The sequence below is a fragment of the Gymnogyps californianus genome, chromosome 1 (assembly GCF_018139145.2).
Source record: "Gymnogyps californianus isolate 813 chromosome 1, ASM1813914v2, whole genome shotgun sequence".
Taxonomy (NCBI): Eukaryota; Metazoa; Chordata; class Aves; order Accipitriformes; family Cathartidae; genus Gymnogyps; species Gymnogyps californianus.
The window spans coordinates 120896053-120914543 of record NC_059471.1 but is presented as its reverse complement, the minus strand read 5'-3'; the positions used below and the strand labels follow the sequence as shown (position 1 = coordinate 120914543).

The 18491-nt window shown below is 45.7% G+C and overlaps 1 protein-coding gene across 1 annotated transcript in view; it reads left to right on the top strand.

Moving 5' to 3' along the window:
• CD96 (CD96 molecule) overlaps nt 1–9019 on the top strand; it is a 28785-nt gene extending 19766 nt beyond the window's left edge. Inside the window, exons 9-14 of the mRNA XM_050915056.1 lie at nt 59–103; nt 1004–1078; nt 5763–5843; nt 6480–6569; nt 7734–7857; nt 8911–9019. Coding sequence (XP_050771013.1) covers nt 59–103; nt 1004–1078; nt 5763–5843; nt 6480–6569; nt 7734–7857; nt 8911–9019 — 524 coding nt within the window. The remainder of the gene's footprint in view (nt 1–58; nt 104–1003; nt 1079–5762; nt 5844–6479; nt 6570–7733; nt 7858–8910) is intronic.
• Nucleotides 9020–18491: the final 9472 nt, after the last annotated feature.

Below are 18491 nucleotides of genomic sequence, written 5' to 3'. Positions count from 1 at the left end.
AAGCAGAATAAACACCTTTCTCACCCTGAGTAAAAGTGTTTGCTTTGATTTGTTATAGACCTTGGAAATTCAGCACTTCCATCAGCTGTCATGACTACCTCAGGTAAGGGGGGAAAAAAAGCGCCTTCTTTATTACTCAGTCAATATATGTAGGATCTCTGCTTGACCATTGCTTAAATGTCATGTACACAGAGCCAGAGGCATGCCAGGGAAAGGTCAGTGTGCTCTGGTACTGACGGTACCTGTGTGCTGCTGGATGGGAATTTGTGAGCTGCGAAGTTACCCAAGAAGAGATCTGACACAAATCCTGCTAAAACTGTCATGTTAGGACAGCACGTAAAATGGCATGCTGAATATCACATATTATTCTTATGTCTTTTTATAAAATGGAGTAAAAACCCCTATACAACTATGAATAAACTTGTCCTATTATGACGGAGAGGTGCATGTGATAGAAAGGTTAAAACCACCCCTTTTCCTTGACCCAATAGTAGCGCATCATTCACATTCGTTAATGATATAAGTAACACTGCTTTACCAGAGCATGCATATGGATAACTATATAAAACTACCTTCAGCAATTGAGAGGAAAACCAGCAAAAGTAGGCGAACTCCTGGGCTTATACAGGGGACGCATGTTTTCAGGACCATTTCTGGCAAGGGCCTGGCTAGGCGGGGGAGCACCGCCATCAAGTGCATAATCCACCCCACAGCAGTTAAACTGAACCCTGTGTATAAAAGCATAAATAAATAATGCACACAGCTAGCCTGCATGAAAGGGTCAGCATTAATAACATCAACAATCTCTGAGGGCCCCTTGAATTTTTGGGATGTGTTTTGAGCATTTAACCTTAACTCCAACAGCGGGATTCCTGCTGCAGAGTCTGCATTTACCCAACAGCTACTGCAAGCTCTTTGATCCAGGTTGTTTTACGATTTATTAATATTATTTTAAAAAAACCCTATGACTAAATGTGATACCATGTAATCTGTTTGTCTTTAGAGCACCAGTCAACATCTTTGGCTTCTCTGGATTTCACAAGTCAAGCAAGCTTGGCTCCTGCTTCCACGACACAAGGTAATCAATTCAGTCAAAATGTTTTCTCTATTGCTTCAAGAACATAGGAGAAAGATACATAAACAGAATAACCATCTTGCATTTTTTGTAGCAAACAATTTAGTGTCCACTGAAGCCCTTTTCCTAGTGCATTATACACTAGGAAGTCCACAGTTCAAAAATAAACTCAAGACGGCATTTTCTTATATATTTATCTTTTTTAATGCTCCGTTCCGGATATATGCATTAATTTCAGCAAGTGAACAGACATCGAGTATATATTTTTACAACACTTATTCTTTGTATCTCTTTAATTAAATAGCATACAAAAATAGAATGACATTAGAGCTAGAAAAAGTGCAACCCAAATGCTGGAGCACAGGAGTACAAATACAAAGCACTCATAAACAAAATATTTACAGCAGATGACTCAACTCAGTGATTTCTTCTCCCGGCTGGTGACACCGAGGCCAGTGTAACTCACTTGGAAGGGTTTAACCTCGCTTCCCCAGGGAGGTGCATGCACCAGTAGCTGGCACACACTCAACAGCACAGCAGCATCTTGAATCGAGAGCAGGTGAAGCTGTGAACCTCCTGCCTTCTGATCCCAAAACAAAGGGTTAATGCCCGCCAGTCGCAGCAGAGTGCATTTTCTCGCAGCACAGTCTGTCTGCAAACACTTTTTTCTTTAAAGTCTCTTTCCATTTTGAAGCCCAGCTGTTGATCCCTGTAGGACTGGCTGGTGTTAAGCAGCAGTTAGAAGGGCATTGGGGCTGCCCTCACCGGCAGCAAGGTGTGTGCTCGCTGCCACGCAGCCTGAATAAACACGGGCACGGCACACGTTCCCATTTTGGAGACAAAACAGCACGTGCAAAACGGCAGCACAGGCAGCACGAGGAAGAGGCAACGTGGCAAGTCATTGTCAAACACCATCTTCCCCTCCATAGCAGCAGCAAAGCTTTGGCTCAGAAATGATCCACTGCTGAGGCACCAGCTGGCAAGAGTGGATCTGGCCCTTGGCCCTTTGCGGCAGCCTTGTTCTCCCAAACAAAAAAAATTGATTGCAACAGACTAACTTTCTTGAGCCTGTGGGGCATTGAACATCCTCCTTAAGCTGTGTAATTTAATCCTGCAACCTTCGCTTAAAGTAACCTACGTTACGCTATAGCAGTCTTTACCCAGAGATGAGCAAGTAATGCGATAGGCAGTGTGTGGGGTAATACTGGAGGAAGACACTGAACACAAGGCTTCGTCCTGCCCCAGCAGAGTGCTGTTTGGGAGCTGAATCACTTAATGTAAAGCCCTGGGGCATGAAGAGGCTAGATCGAGATGTGCCAGGGCAGGAACACAGATTGCAGTGGCACTGAAATTAAAGTTTGCTGCTTCTCATGCTGCCTTCCCCATCCTCAAAGTAGAGACACTTGCCCAGCCTGGCTGACAGTGGGGCAGCAAAGAGCTTGTCCAAGTGGAATGAAAGCCCTTCTGTCTCAACAAACAATTTCACGACAAAGGCTATAAATATACAATGTGAACAGAGAGGATTCTCCTCACTGGATTACACATCTTCACTGGTTGAGGAGGTATGAGGTCAAAGTCATAGTGTAAGCCGGAGCTTGGCCATTTCTCTTCTGTAAATAGCCCAGGAAACAACTGCCTTTTAACCAATGCCCCTGACGTGTGGCAGTCGTGGTGTGCCGACCATGGGTTAGTGCTTCTCCTCTCTGGCTCTCTGCTGGTTCCCACACTGGTGGCACCATCAGCTTCTTGAGCAGACCCTTTGGGCTGCAGCCGAGTCAGGATGCCATGTCCAAGTCTGCCATTGTAAAAAGGGGTTTGGTTCAGTTCCTGTTATTTTGCGAGTTTTTAATGAAAATCCAAGAGACAGCTGAGAATTCATACGAGGGAAGAGTGCACAAACATAGGCAGGAGAAGGAGGATGGGAGACAAAACCAAGGCTGTTAAAACTGCTTCCTGGTCTTTGCTTAGCTTCCACGATAGCTCCATCTCTGAGCCCAGAGATGCTCAGGCTTTGAGTGCTGGATTACAGCTGCATTTCACCTTCTCAGGTTTGTTCAGACAGCTTAATGATACCTTTCCAAAAATGAGACAGGTGTTAGGAAAGATGGACTCTTTTTAGTAAATGTGAAATAGTCCTCTTGGGAAAAGAGAGGTCTACTTGCTAACCACCATCTGTCTCTGTTTGAATATCAGATAAATAGATAGTTGAGCTCTAGAATACTTAGCACTTCAAAAAAAGATTAGAGGAAAATGTTAAATAAGTTGGCATTTGGCACCAGGCATCTCAGGTGTGACTCCTATACACTAACTTCTTCAAAACTTCTCTTTGCTAGTTGGGAAAATAATTTTGTCTCATTGGAGCTGGTGAAACCCTGTCTAAATTCTGATTTATGTACATTTGTTCATCGCTCTACTGGCTTCAGGTCAAAACAAGCCAGTGCAGTCAGAACTACTGAGTGTCAGCTGAAAGTCAGCTGAAATCCAAAAATGCATACTTAAGTGTCCCATATGTTTTCTCAAAGTTCATTCATCTATCTCACCAAACTCCTCTTGAGTTTCTAGCTTGTGATAGACTTTCAAACCAGACACAGAGTTGTGTGGTGCTTGTCTGAGGGAAGCCAGCATCTCAAGTAGTAGGTTATAACTGTTTGACTTCGTTAGTCAGGAAACAGGGAAGAAAGAAGGAAAATTAAAAAACAAGAGATATGTTCCTCTACAGCAATTTTTACAAGCTTGTGTGTTTTTCAGCAGGAGCGTTGATTTCCACTACAGAGACAAAAAGCTATACCAGTGCCACAACATTCAATGAGAGTTTGACAACAGCACGTGAGTAGACGGTGCATCTCCTTTGCTTTGTAGGACTGTAACAAGGGAGTTACGAAGCCAGTTATGGGTGCTGCAAAGTGCAAATGTGGCACCAACTTAGCGAGTGTTGGGTTGCAAATCTACAGCGATCGGGAGTATCTTGCAAAAAGTACAGCAGCAGGTACTCAGCTCTATGTGGTCTTCAGTTTGTGATGCCTTTGCCAAGAACATTAGCTCTGTGGTGCTTATTTTCAGCTGCGAGCTGATAGTCATCACATCCCCATGCAAAAATTATTACTAAACATGGAAAAGTTGAGTCCGAGCAGAGGCCAAAAGTCAGGTGGTGTAAGCTGTACCAGCTTTTCAATACTTCACAGAAGCAATTCCCCTGTTGAGTTGCACTGAGTTAGAAGATAAAGGCTTGAGTCTTCCAAGCCATCAAGGACTTGCAGCAGCAAAAAAGGAACGAAAAAATGTTTGAGTATCCTGGGTTTATTAGACGTATTTAATTTAATAATATTAAAATTGAGAGAGTTGCTAGGCAAATGTAGTGAGTACTGAGGGTAGTTTATAGATGAAATAAATTACTGGAGAAGCTATATAAAATCACAGAGCAGCAATGAAATAATAAGATAATGTGGGGCAATAAAGGCTGGCTAATAGAACATTGAAAGGTGGCCTCATTAAAGATCAATAAATCAATAAAAAAACCTAGGGGTGGACATTTTTTCACAAATCTTTCCCTTTAGAAAATCTCTGCTTAGCAGCAGAAAGCCAGAAGTAACTTTCTTTTTAAACATCTTGGTTTGCCTTTGTGCTTTCGGAACAGGCAGGACTTGTCAATGCGCTTTTGCGTTTGTATGGCAGTCGTCTTTTGGCTGAAGCACAAATGTAGCAGCCGCTTTCCATTTTCTGAATATATTTTTGGCAGCACTCTGGTGCTTATTTACCCATGTATAACCCACAGCCATGCATTTAGACTGAAACCTTGTGACAACTTCTAATGCTTCATGATCCTGCTCTTGTACAGCTTGCTGGTTGCAATTTTTCTAAAAGTGTGCTGAATTACACTACTATTTGCAGGAGGTACCGTGCGTTGCACCACTCATCGGCTTCCCTGCAGCTGTGCCCGCCTGACTACCAGCTGAGGCAAGGCCTTGAAGGGTCCTCAGTCCGGCAGCTGTAATTGAGGGCAATTTCAGAGCGCACGGGCACTGGTGCGCCCGCCGAGGCATACCGACGTGTGTCCCTCTGCAACCCCAGGGGCACCGGGCTTGTGCAACAGGGATTACCATTATCAGTTCAATCCTCGGAGGCTCTAACACAAGCCATTATGTAAATAATAATAAGTACTGCTTGTCAGCATGCTGTATAGAGCACAGCGTTATGGGATCTCTAAGTGTATATGCTTTTTTATATACATAACTTTTTAAAATGCCAGATCTAGCGTGCTTATCCCCATAAAATTAAACACCTAATAAACAAGGAGAAAAGAAGAACTGAATTGAATTAATGTCCAAAACTCTCAGTGAATTTTTAGAGTGCCCTAAAATTGGACTGATTTTGGTAGGGCTTTTTAATACATACATACATACATATATATATACTTGAGTGCTCAATTTCAATCAGAACCAGCATCTCATAAGAAAGAGGTTTTCCTAGCTCTGTCTGGTTACTCATTTATATCGTTTACACAGTGGATTTTTTTCCTTGGATTTATAAATCAGCAATTATACTAGAGACTTTCAGGTATCTCTGTTATTTCATTTGTCATTTGCATCAGAGAAAAGCGAAGGGTATAAAATAGCCACCGTTGAGCCTAATGAAGCAGTCACGTACAAGCTTGTAAGATAATTGAAGGATATTATTTCTTTTTGTACAGATTTGAATGATTCCACCACCGAATCCCCACAAAGCCTCAGGAATGCCACACGCTCCTCCGAGAATACAACCCTGGAGCATCGTAAGTGCCGTGGCAGCTCTGGAAACGCTGTGCCATTGTCTAGTCGCATATTTTAGCTATTATTTCAGAAGATGCAAACGCGGAAACGGCTAGAAAAAAGAGGAATGTATCCTTAGGCAGCACTGATCTTAAACATAGGTAGCTTAGCTGTATTAGGAAAGGCAAAATATCTGTCTACAAACAGATGAAAGATGATTTTTGTGGTTCAGACACAGTACTTGACAGAGGAGACTGGGGTTTCACTCAGTCACGGCAGTGGCAGACTCTTTGTGTTGCTGCTAAGCCACTTAATATCTTTAGCTTTTTCATTACCCTCAGAGAGGTAAAAAGCTTATCATTCTCCCAGTCTGCTGTGCAACTCAATGCTGGCTTGCTGGAACATCTTAACAGGAGTTTTCTAATAGTCTATTTTTCTTTCTTCTAATATTCTTTAATTTGATAAAAGCACATTTTTTGCCTAAATCCGGGTTGTAGGCCAAAAATGTAGGCGTCTTGCCAAGTGAATTTTGACACCCTGATTCTAGAATTTGATTTCCAGTCTTCAGCAGGGTGAGTAACGGTGGCTTCAAAACACAACCTTCATTTAAAAAAACCTAAATAAGTTACTAAAAATGTTCTGTGCCCGTATCTTTTTAGGTAACCTGTCCTTCAGCATCACAGACCAGCCATTTTCAGTTACCAGAGAGAAAGATTTCTTTACTACCAGCAGTCTGCTCAATAGTACTGGTGAGACATTACCCTACAAATCCTCTTCTTTCAGTGTGCCGTTGCAGTAAGCAAGAAAAGCAGAGAGGCACAAAACCTGGAACAATGTGAACATTTGACCAGGGGAGTTCAAAAAAGGGAAAAGAGATGAAAAGAGAGTCATGGCTGCTGTGTCGCCACACCGCGGGTTGTCGCAGGCTTTTGGCTTTCCTGCCCTCTCCCTGCATCCGCAAGCAACGCCCCAGTGCATGTTTTCTTCCAGCAGCAAAATTTGGCCGGTCACACTCCTGTGCCCAGGGGCCACGCAGGGCTCATGCAGCGTGGTGGACTTGGCGCCCAGCCGCGGTGCTGGCTGCTACTGTGGCTAAGACCCAGGCTGGGTGACGTACCGGTATGACCAGCCTTGCAAAGGGTCACGATGCCAGCACACCAGGAGGTGACACTGAGGCGGTATCGCCCAGCGACTCTTGTGCTCCAGCCCTCTTTGACACCCAGCCCACTGCCGCACCCTCCACGGCGGCTGGAGGAGGGCTGTGCTCCTCCTCTCCTTCCTCCCCATAGCCAGGACCCCAAAGGCACCTTTTTCAGCCTCCAGCACCCCCAAGGGTGGCTGTGCAGAAGGGGGCAGTGGGGGAATCCCAGCACCGCGGTGGGGAGAGGCAGCTGGGGCGAGGCGGGGATGCTGCGCCGCCAACGAGACACCCCCTCCCGCCCCCCTAAAAGGCGGCTGTGCCCTTGGCCACTCGTTTCGGTAGGGTTTGGTGTCAGTGGCATGAAAAATAAGCCCGTGGGAAGGAGGGCTGGGGCGGGCAGCTGTGCCTGGCTGCACCGCAACATGCTTCCTCTTCTCAGAGAAGCTCACTGGGGAACAGAGAAAACCAATGGTTTTCGGATGAAACGCTTGCTGGGTTGTGCCTGAATAATCTCGTCATGTGAACCGATGGGTGGCTGAAATGAGCCTGCAAACCCGGTCAGAACAAAAGTGGGTTAAGTCCATAAATTAGAGCTGCAATGCTCAGAGTTTGGGATCCTCAGCCTGGGAACCTGGCAGTCTGGTGTTGATTTGGGGCTGCGTTGTCACCCGTACTGTGCCTGGGTGGGAGCAGCGAGCCACAGGCAGCAAGCCCAGATTTCCCTCCTCTCTGAGGACGTTCGGTTGAGCTCTGTCTTGTGTGTCCCTTCCAGGCGGCGTGAGGAACATGAAAGCCAGTCGCTTCCCCTGGCCAACAGTGGTAGCCGTCCTGCTCCTCTTCTGCAGTTTTCTAGTAGCTTTAGGCATCCGGAAATGGTGTCAGTACCAGAAAGAGATGTAAGTACTAGGGAGGGGAACCGCAGGGGCAGGAGGGGTCGCACAAACTCTAACCCAGCTGTATGGATTTACACATTTTCATTTGAAACTACCCATAGTGCACGAGTCCTTTCAGTACATGGATCGCTAATGCCATTTTCTTTCATACAGCAGTATGCAACGTGGAGTGTTCTCAGTCCTTTCATCTGTTCTGTGGGTTATCTATAAAATAAACTTTAAAAAAAGAGCTGCAGTGCAGCTTCAGGATGTGAGGGAAGAATACAAGTCAATTTTTTTCCCCAGAGCCCCCCACTTCTAATAGCCTCCCTGCCAGTTGCTTTTGCTCTCTCATTTTGCATGGTTACTTGAGGACATGTTTTAATGAAATTGTACTTCCAGGGCAACTCTATTTGAGATGTGAATAATATATGTTAAAGTAGGCTACCTGAAACTTAATCCCAGTTAAAGAAGCATTGAGTTTGTAATTATTACCAAAGTTTCACTCCCTACTAAAGCACTCAGAGATCTACTGAATAAAGCAGTATCTAAGAGCCAATTATTTTTAATCTTACTAACATTACTAAAACGTTTGAAAAATCATGGTTATAATGAATCATTTGCAGTTCTAGAAAACCTTTTTGAAACATGACTGCAAATCCTGTGTGTTGAAGGTAAAAATGGGATTGATTTTTTTCACTGATTTGGGACAGGACCTTTCTTTATCTTGGCATATAAATTAACAAAAAAAAAGTTATGAGTCTTTAAATACACTTTCAGAGAGCAGTGTGAGCAAAAGATCTCTGCAAGTGTTTTGGCTGGTTCACCAGGACCATGATCTGTTCTTTTAAAGCATGAATAAAGTAAAATTGTGAGGTGGCAGCTGAGAAAGGCAAGTGAATACCAGGAGGTGCGCTGGGGCTATAGAAGAGAAACACGGAAGTGGCAGTATGTAAGAGCAAATGTCAGGTACTCTTATAATGACTTAGTGTCCATCTACCTCCTCCTGTGAACATTTTACAACAGTCTTTTATACAGCTTTTGTGTGATAGTGCGTTCTTTTGTCTTCTATTTCAGCATGAACAGACCTCCATCTTTCAAGCCACCACCACCTCCGATAAAGTACACCTCCATGGTGGAGTCTGATGGGACTCCCCCATCCTGCCACGAACTGGAACACCTGTAACATCGCCTGCACCCCTTGCGTAGTGCGCAGAAAGACTGACACAGTTAAAAGGCTCTGCCTTTAAAACAGTGATTACAGGAGTTTGGTGTTAATGACCCATATTAAAATTCAGAGTGCCTAAATGACATTAATGTTGGAAGCTGAGCACTCCTGAGGACACTTGCTTCATCCCGTCTATCTCTATGTATGCATTACGTTAACACCATTGTGAGTGTCACCATGAGATTACACGCGCTTAATTTGAATTGGGTGATCAACTGGGAATTTGCTGTCGTGTTAATGGGAGCAGATTAACACATCACTCCGCCAGCCTGTCTGAAGAGTGTTGAAGCTTTTTGTTTTACTAAGTGTATAGAGATGACAGCTCTGCCGTATGGACACCATGATTACACGGGAAACGTTGGCTTAACACAAGATTTTGATACCTACATGAGCCGTTCTTATTATTTTTTACTATACAAATACTGACTAATATGACCCAATATATAATTTCTTATCACTGTGAAACCAAACAAAAAATAATCAGCACCTTACACGGAAAGAAAATAGTCTGCATCTGTCGTCACGGGGTTGCAGCACAGGATCGCGGGGAGGGGTTGGTGAAATGAAAGGGCACAGTGCAGCCCTGGTGGAAGTGTTCGCAAAGAAGACTCAGTTGCCATTGGTGAAGTCAGAAGAAAGAGTCAACTTTGGGCTCATGTACAAGCCACCTGTGGACCAGAGCACTGAAGTGAATGAGGACCCTAAAGATAACGGAAAATGCCAGTCCTTTTGGAAGTGCTGTGCTTTTGAAACAATAATTATTCTTGAGTCTGCTTTTCTGAAATTATATTTATGGTACACGTGAAGAAAAAAAGGAATATGATCATTTTATTCTCCTTTGGTCTTAATGAGCTTCTGTTACTTGCTACCTTCACATTATTCAAGACCTCAGGGGTAGTTTCCCAGGTGGCTTAAGCCTGTGGAACAGACAGTCCAGTCTTACCCCATCCTGCCCGGGCTGCGTATTTCCTTGCATTGACAGTAACGATTAAATGACCATGCTGAGGGTGGGATCAGCTCAGCCCGCTGCACAGTCCTCAGCCAGGTCAGCAGCTGTGTGATCGCTAATGCAAGGCACAAGAGCTGCAGCAGGAGCACTGCTTTTGGCAGTAGTGTGGTCTTACATTACCTTCAGCCAGCCAAGAAACTGTCTCTCCAAGCTTGTTTGAAAATGTATTGTTACCACAATGGTACTTCTGTAATGAATGCAAATCAACTAAAATTCAATCATGCCAAGCTTAAAATTGATATTCTGATTTAGGAATGGGATTTGCTCTATTTACTGCTAAACACTGGTCGATGAGTATCAGGGTCCAGAGCACTGTATTTCCCGGGACTTTGGGTGAATGGACTGGAAAGAATGATCTGACAGAACTTTTTAAAGTATTTTGTTGTATTATTTACCTTATAGCACAAGCAGTTCTAAATCCATCACTAAGGGAATATCTGTGCTGAACAGAAAACACTTTCCTTCCTACAAAACTATACAGACTTTGCATGCATGGAAGGGTCGATATTAATTCGAGCATTTCTTGACTGTATGGGTTTGTAGAAGCAAAGTGGTTTAACTTCTGTCATTCTATCAGTCACTGCAAAAGAAGGAAGCTTTTTGTTCTTAAAGAAAGAAATCAGAAAAAAAAAAGCTGGATAGCCATATTCCAAGGGATGTGGAGAGCCAGGACTCTCTTCCTTATCATTAGATGAGGATGACTGTCCGTAGCATACCTGTCGAAGAGGCGTTATTTTATCTTCTCGGATATTTTAATCCCCACGGTTGCTTCGGGTCAGAGATCTTCCCTCTGACACTCAGGTTTTGCGGGGCGCCTTGAGAAGCGCTCAGCCTCGGCGTGATTTCCACCGCTACCTGCTAAGGGAGCCAGACTGCAAGGGGAGCTACCCGGAGCTTTGTCCCGGCCCCCGACCCATCCATCCCCGAAGGACGCTGCTGCCGCTGCTGCTGCCGCTGCTGCTGCCTCCGCAGACCCGGATCAGCCATGCAAAGAGCTCCGGGCGGCTCCCGCCTGGCCGAGGAGCGCGTCCAGCCTCGTCAGGGGGTCTTCCTCACACCCCCCCCAACCCCCCCCAGCTGGGGAAATACCGGCGGGCACGGCAGCCGCGCTCCCGCCGTCGACCAGCAGGTGGCGCCGCAGCACCGCAGCCGGCGGCCAGCGGGGCCTGTTCCCTCCCCCGCCCCGCCCCGCCCCGCCCCGCCCCGCCCCGCCCCGCCCCGCCCCGCCGGGGTCCCGGCCGGAGGCAGCGCGGGGGGGGGGGGAGGGTGGCGGCGTCTCCTGCCTGCCTGCGGCAGAGCGGGGGGTGACGGACGGGGACGAGGAGGATGCCCGCCCTCCCCTGCCGGCTCGAGAGAGGGAACAGGGGAGGGGGAAGCCATCGATGTGGGACCTGGGTGGAGAAAGAGGGAGAGAAAATCCCCACCTGCCAGCCCCCGTCTTTCCATTTTTTCTGCAGCTAAATTGAGTGTAGGATAGTTTACATTTCTGTTTGACTTCATCTGTGCCTCACCGGGATAAGCATGTAACACATAGTTACTCAAGAATTGTGATTCGGTTCAAAGTTGACCCCTGCTTTAATTTAAAGAGGAAAAAAAACCCTCTCGAGCCTTTCTTTTTGGCATCAGCTGCCCCAATATATAGGCTTAAATCATTGAGCTTGGACTTGGGTTCTGTCAACCCTGGAATAGTTTGGCGCAGATCAAGTCACCAGATGCTTGAGGATGGCTACAGGAGTGTCAGATAAAAGCTTTTCTATAAGAGTAAAGTGTTCAAAGCTTGTTGCATGGGTACAAAAAAATATTTTTTAAAAGACTCTTTAGTGTTATGTTGCTAAATGCAAATCCATGACACAAAGAAACCTGTAAAGCAGACCCGAGTCAGAATCTGAGGTCACGTATAACATGAAGGTAATACTGTGAAATTAGCTGGGTCTGCTGTATATGGTCTTTAATATGTGCATTATGCAGCTGTAAAAGCAACACACTGGAAAGCCAACCAGCAAGGTGATTTTATGTACAAGTGGTTTTCATCTGCTTCTGGGGAGACAGCAAATGTTGCGGGGGGGGGAGGATAAAAGCAAGAAATTTGTTTTCAGTATTTGTTTTCAGTTACTAATGTGCCTCGTGAAGTCAGTGGCAGGGCCCAGGGACTGCAGGGGAGTGCGTGACTTCTCCCCGCGCTCCGCAGTTTGTATTCCTGCCGGTTGCATCCAGGCGGTGCTGGGACCCCGCTAACCGGGGGCCGGGGAAAGGCTGCCGGCCCCGAGCCCGTGGGGTGCGTGGGGCAGGCGGGCGTCCTCAGCCTCTGCCTGGTTTCCACCTCTCTGACAGCCGAGGGGACAGCTGTGAGCTGAGAGGGTGCCCTGGTCGCGGCACGCCTGACAGCCGTCCCACCAAGCCTTAACCCTCCTGAATACCCTGTCGCCTCACTCTGAATCACGCGTCTTTTTTAAACAGCACTGCGGTGGCTTTTCTTACAAGGCACCTTTCGGTCCGGTAAATTAATTAAGCTCGGCTTGTTTATTTAAGAAGCACCCCTGTAGTTTGCACGGTGTGCTCCCGTCACGGCAATGCAGGCGGCAGCGTGGCGGTGCCCGGGAGGCGGCTGTGGGAGAGCACAGGCTGCCTGGCGATCCCAGAGCCCGACTCATTCGTTAACACCGGCTGGTGACAGGCTTTGCCGCCTGGGATTTCCTGGGGAAACAGCCCGTCTTAATGCGGACCCACAGAGTTTTCTCTTTTAGGGAGATGTTTTCCTCGTTGCAGCTGTGTTGAAAGCCTTGTGAAGTGCTCCGGCTTCGTTGTGATGTATATGTTTGTTTTAAAAAGCTGTGTACAGAAATTATACCTGCTAACCAGAACAGGGTATTAGTTACCTTACGTAGTCTTTGCTGGATTTAAAGCCATCACTCATCAGAACAGGCAAACATTAGAAAGGTCTGTGTACACTTAAACTCTAGAAGAAGCAGTATATGAAGGAGAAATTTTGTTTCATTTATTGTTTATGTTAGTAGGTAACTCTTCCTGACTCTGCAATTAACTTTGAGCAGTAAACCAATGGAAAGCTTCTAAAAAGCTCTGCAGGGGGATAATGATTACTTAATCCTATCTAAGCAGATTTTAATGGAAATAATATGAAATCATATTATATTTAAAATGATTCCTTAAGGACAAGACAAAGCTCAGGGAAGTCCCCAGCGAAGATTACTTGACTTCAGGGAACAACGGATTATGTCTTTAAAACTCCTTTTCCATCTGTTTTCTAGCGTATGATGTTTCATCTCTTTCCTTTCAGTCTCCTGTACCAGGTTGCCCCGGTAAGATTTTTAATCGGGGAAAAAAAAAAAAAGAAAATGTATCTGTTTGCTCCTTGGTTCCTTTCCAAACAGGAGTACTTCCAAATGAACTCTGGCATCCTACGCAGCTTGAAACACCCTCATGTGGTGTAAATGAAGTATTGAACAGCTCGCTATTGTCAAACAGACGACTCGCAGATGCCAGGGCTTGGCTTAAAGAAATGAGCAAACAAAGGCGAGAGAGAGAAGCAGGTAATATATTGGTATGAACTGACACCGAGGCTTTGAGTGGTGGATGCAAAAAAGAGGGGGGAAGTCAATATTACAAAGGGTATATTATATGATAGACATCTAAGCATTTGCAATGGACTTAGGAAATGCAAAAAGTGCTGTGATAGTCACGGTGTTTTTCTGACTTGATGTCAAATGGGAAATGAACACTGCTCTTTGGTCTACTGCACTTGAAGAACCGGTGTTTTAAATGCAGTGATGTCTGTGGAGGTTTGTGATTGAGCGTGTCTGATGGTTTTAAATGTTAAATAATTCCATTACAGTCAGGGTAAAAATGGTAATGAACAGCTTGGAAGAGTCTGAGTATACTTACATGAAATGTTGAGCAATTAGCTTCTCTCTGTGAGAGTGAATCCTGCAGTTTTCTTCTCATCAGTAGCAAAGTGACCTTTAAAATATGCGGATGACATAGAAGCAGTTTCAATAACTTTTTCTGATCTATTGTCTGCTGATAAATTGCATGTAAGGATTTGGAATTTACATGGCACAGTAGATTTTGGACTGAAATGGAAGATTTTGAAAAAATTAACTGAAAGCTTTTTAACAGTAGCAATGCACCCTGTTGAATAATGGGATATATGTTATCAGGGTATTCAACGTGGTAAGGAGGAAGCAGCTAAGCTCCCTGTAGCACTTTATGTTATCAATTTGTTTTCAGTTGCTTTAAACCACTTTTAAAAGTTCATTGTTCTGGCTTTATATTCTGTATATGGCAGCCCAAGAGCCACGTGTTAAAACTGAAATAAAAAAAACATTTGTGTGTTTGGATTTGGCTAACAGTGAAAACCGTATGCCTCATAGTGCTTAAATAGCATCAGCCTGATCCGCACAGCTAATCTTTTTACTATGTATTTGAAAATAGGAGGGTTAGGGGTGCGGGAATGGGATTTGAGCTGCTAGATTGTCTGGGCTGCCCATGACATTGGCTTGTACTCTGCACCGAGGCACAAGGGAATAGCTGAGCTCTTTCAGTAAATCCACATAAGGCATAAATACGGCTATATAATCCGTGGGGAAAAATGGATAGTAAAGTTTTAGTCTGGCCGGCCTCACTGCTGGATGTGATTCATATGTGAATGCTCCATCAACTTGGAAAAATACAACAACCTACTGACCTTGATAGAGAATTAAAAAAAATGTCGATAGTATGATGTTTTTCCTGCCTGCTTAGGCATTAATTTTTGCAGCCACTTAAACACATGCTTGAAGTGGAGCATTTGAATGGTCTCAAGTGACAAGACCCTAGATAATTTGTGGATTTAGTCTGCGGAAAATAAAACTGTGTTATTAATGCACATTTGTTCCCTCCGGCCATCACAATTAATGTTCATCATTGCAGGGTTTGGTACTGACTACAGAACAAAATTACAGAGTTTTATGGAGATGGAAAGAGGTTGAGGTTTTGGGGAAGGGAACAGGCAATTTAATGCTCTTCTTTTCTAGAAAAGCACAGGAAGGATTTTTAGAGTATAAGAAAGTTCTGCTAGCTGTTACTGCTGGCAAGTATCTGTGCATCGCGTCTGATGCTCACAGCTGAAGTCTCACCCTGCAGTGCTGAATAGATGCATCTCCTCTTTCCCTCATCATTCTGGTTTTGAGCTGTTGGCGTCCCACTCAGTCTAAATGTGCTTCGCAGCTTGGAGGTCTCTTAACCACAAGAGCCAGGATGTACTCATGCTGCATGTCATAGCCTGGGGATGCTGAAACGAGCTGTGAACAAGTGAGGAGGTCGCTGCGCTGTGGTAGCACTGAAGTACCCCGATGCTGTCACATGCTCCAGTACTATTAAAAAGTGGTGGCAAAAGGTCAGAGACTTTTGGGAGGCAGTGAAGGGAGCAGGTTTGAGACTCTCCCCCCTCCAGCTTTAGTCCTCCTCTTTTCTAGCTGATCTGATGGCAGAGGACTGCTAAGACCTCCTTTCATGGTAGAGGCGATTAGACTCCTTTTCCCATACCAGAGCACACCCTGCCTGTTCCCCTTCAGACTCTGCTGTCTGTCATACACACTCCATCTTCTTTATGTCGTTTGAAAGATGGGGAATGCAGGATGGGGCCTGGCAAGGACACCAAGAGTACCGTGTCAGCGGTCAGCCTTAATAGTTTTGGCTCTAGACTACAGCTTCTGTGTTTACAGTTTCACTGACCACAGTGAAGTACTGCCCCAAAGACACAAAGATGTCCTTGAGAACATATCAACCTCGGTGAAATGGCTCCCCCAATACTGCAAAGCTTCCCCATCCTGGAAAGCTACACTGTGAAACAGCCATGGTTGCCAACTGTATTTAAGGAGTTCACACACGCTGGTCTGCTGCGCGGTCCCAAGCTGCCGTGGTGCAGACGTGAGAAAGAGAGTGAAGTAATCTAAAGTAGTTGTTTAAAGGAGATAAACTTGCAGGGTCATGGACTGGAGCTCCCACATAACAATCCGTCTTTCAGTTGAAGATATAAATTTAATTACAAGAGAAAATGTTTATGAACCCATACGTATGGCTTTGAACAGCATGGCCTGCTCTCCCCTACATCAGAGGCAAGTGCACTAGGCAGTCTTAACGGGAAGGAGGAGCAGGGCTGCAGGACAGTTGAATGCATGCCAAACCTACCCTCCATGTTCCTCCTTGAGCGTGAGGAGTCCTAGGTCAGGAGTGCTTTGTGAAAACCTATTGGGGAGATTGCACTACTTTTAAGATTGTTCAATAGCAAAGCTGTCGTGGTTTAACCCCAGCTGGCAACTCAGCACCATGCAGCCGCTCGCTCCCGGTGGGATGGGGGAGAGAATCAAAAAAAAAAGTAAAATTTGTGGGTTGAGATAGAGACAGTTTAATAGGACAGAAAGGAAGAAAACTGTAATAATGATAATAATAATAATATGACAATAATAATAATAAAAGAATTAGAATATACAAAACAAGAGATGCACAATGCAATTGCTCACCACTCACTGACTCATGCCCAGTCAGTTCCCAAGCAGCAATCCACCCCTCCCGGCCAACTTCCCCCAGTTTATATACTGGGCATGACGTCATATGGTACGGAATATCCCTTTGGCTAGTTTGGGTCAGCTGTCCTGGCTGTGTCCCCTCCCAGCTTCTTGCACACCTGCTTGCTGGCAGAGCATGGGAAACTGAAAAGTCCTTAACAGGATAAGCACTACTTAGCAACAACTAAAACATCAGAGTGTTATCAACATTATTCTCACACTAAATCCAAAACACTGCACTACATCAGCTACTAAGAAGAAAATTAGCTCTATCCCAACTGAAACCAGGACAAAGCTCTAAAAGCAAAATGTCTTTGTTTGCTTCCTTGAAAAGGAAAACACAGATTTATGGAAGGAGGTAGATTCTGGTTGTATTAGGTGAAAATACATAGTTAACATATATGTATTTACAGATACATTAAGTATACTTTAAATATAAAGTTCAATTAGCATTTTTACTGTGTATTAATGAAAGCATTCTGTGAATAATGTGCAAACTTTAATACACCAAATGAAAAATACCTGTTTATTTTAAAAATACTTCCTTACAGACAGAACAGAGGACTTCTGAAATATATATCCTTGGTATTTAGTATTCAGCCTTTAGTAATTTGACAGTGAAAAATTATCTTTCAGAGCAATGTCTGGGTTTTTTTTTCACTAGCATATGATGGAGTAGACCTCAGTGTTGTATACTTGGTCATCTCTATGTCCTGTGTGAAGAGTATGGAAATAATATGTTTGTACATATTTGTAAGAAGCAGGTAAGAGAACTTGCTCACAAAGCATTATCCTTCAAAGATACGTAACAACGCAAGGGAGAAAAAAATATATCTTAGAGTATCCATTTTGTGTATCATCACAGCAAATCCAGAAATTGTTTTGGACAAAATGCTTTACCCAACAGCTAAATGTAGTGTAAGGCAGAGTGTGAGACTGTCGAGGAAAGGGAATTGCTGAAAGAGCAGGTGGAAGGGATTGAGGCTGCCCTATCTTGCTCCTTAAATCTTCTGCTGCGGTGTTCACTCTTGTCAGGTGCAGCCCGTAAATTGCTCCAGCTAATACACTTACTAACCAGTCGACATCGTAAAACCATGGCGCTGGCGCTCTATATTGAGGGTAGCTTCTCTGGTGCTACAGGAGAGCGAGCACCAGAATCCAAGCTCCCAGCCGTTTCCCGGTATAGGCGGGGTAGCCGTGCGTGTGTGAGTGCCCGCACACAGGCACGCACACCGAACAGGTGAGCACGTCCCCCACAGCGTATCGCCGCACAGTGCGGCAGTAGCAAGTCACGGGTACACGCAGAGCTTCACAGCGGGTGCCATCAACAGTGAAGGCAGAGCCAGCTGGCTCAGAGGATTTTGAATTTCAAGCGGCTAGGACTGCCGAAGCCCTGTGCGGTGCCACCTGCGGCGAGAGGACGTTTAGGCCCTCGGCTGACGTTTCTCCAGCCCCAGACCGCGCCGTTACTCTCCCCCTCCTCTGACCCGGACAGACACGATGCCGGTTTCATCGGTCCGGTGGCGCAGGAAGAGAAGACCAGCGATGGTGACGGCTATTTCAGTCGCCGCAGGCTCACACACACAGCCCGCTCTCGCCTTCCCCTCACAGGCACACCGAAGCAACGAGCCCAGGACGCGCGCCCGGCTACCGCCGGGGCGGGGCCGGGGGCGGGGTGAACGGCGGGCAGCCAATGGCTGGCCGCCGGGCGGCTGTGCCGGCACCGCGCCCGGCAGGGCCGCACCTGTTACATAAGAGGGGGCGGGCGGCCGCTGCTGGCCCTGGCCCTGACCCTGCCGGCCTCGGCGCCGACCCCCGGCCCCGCCGCTCCGGCCCGGCCCGGCTCCCCAGGCCGGGG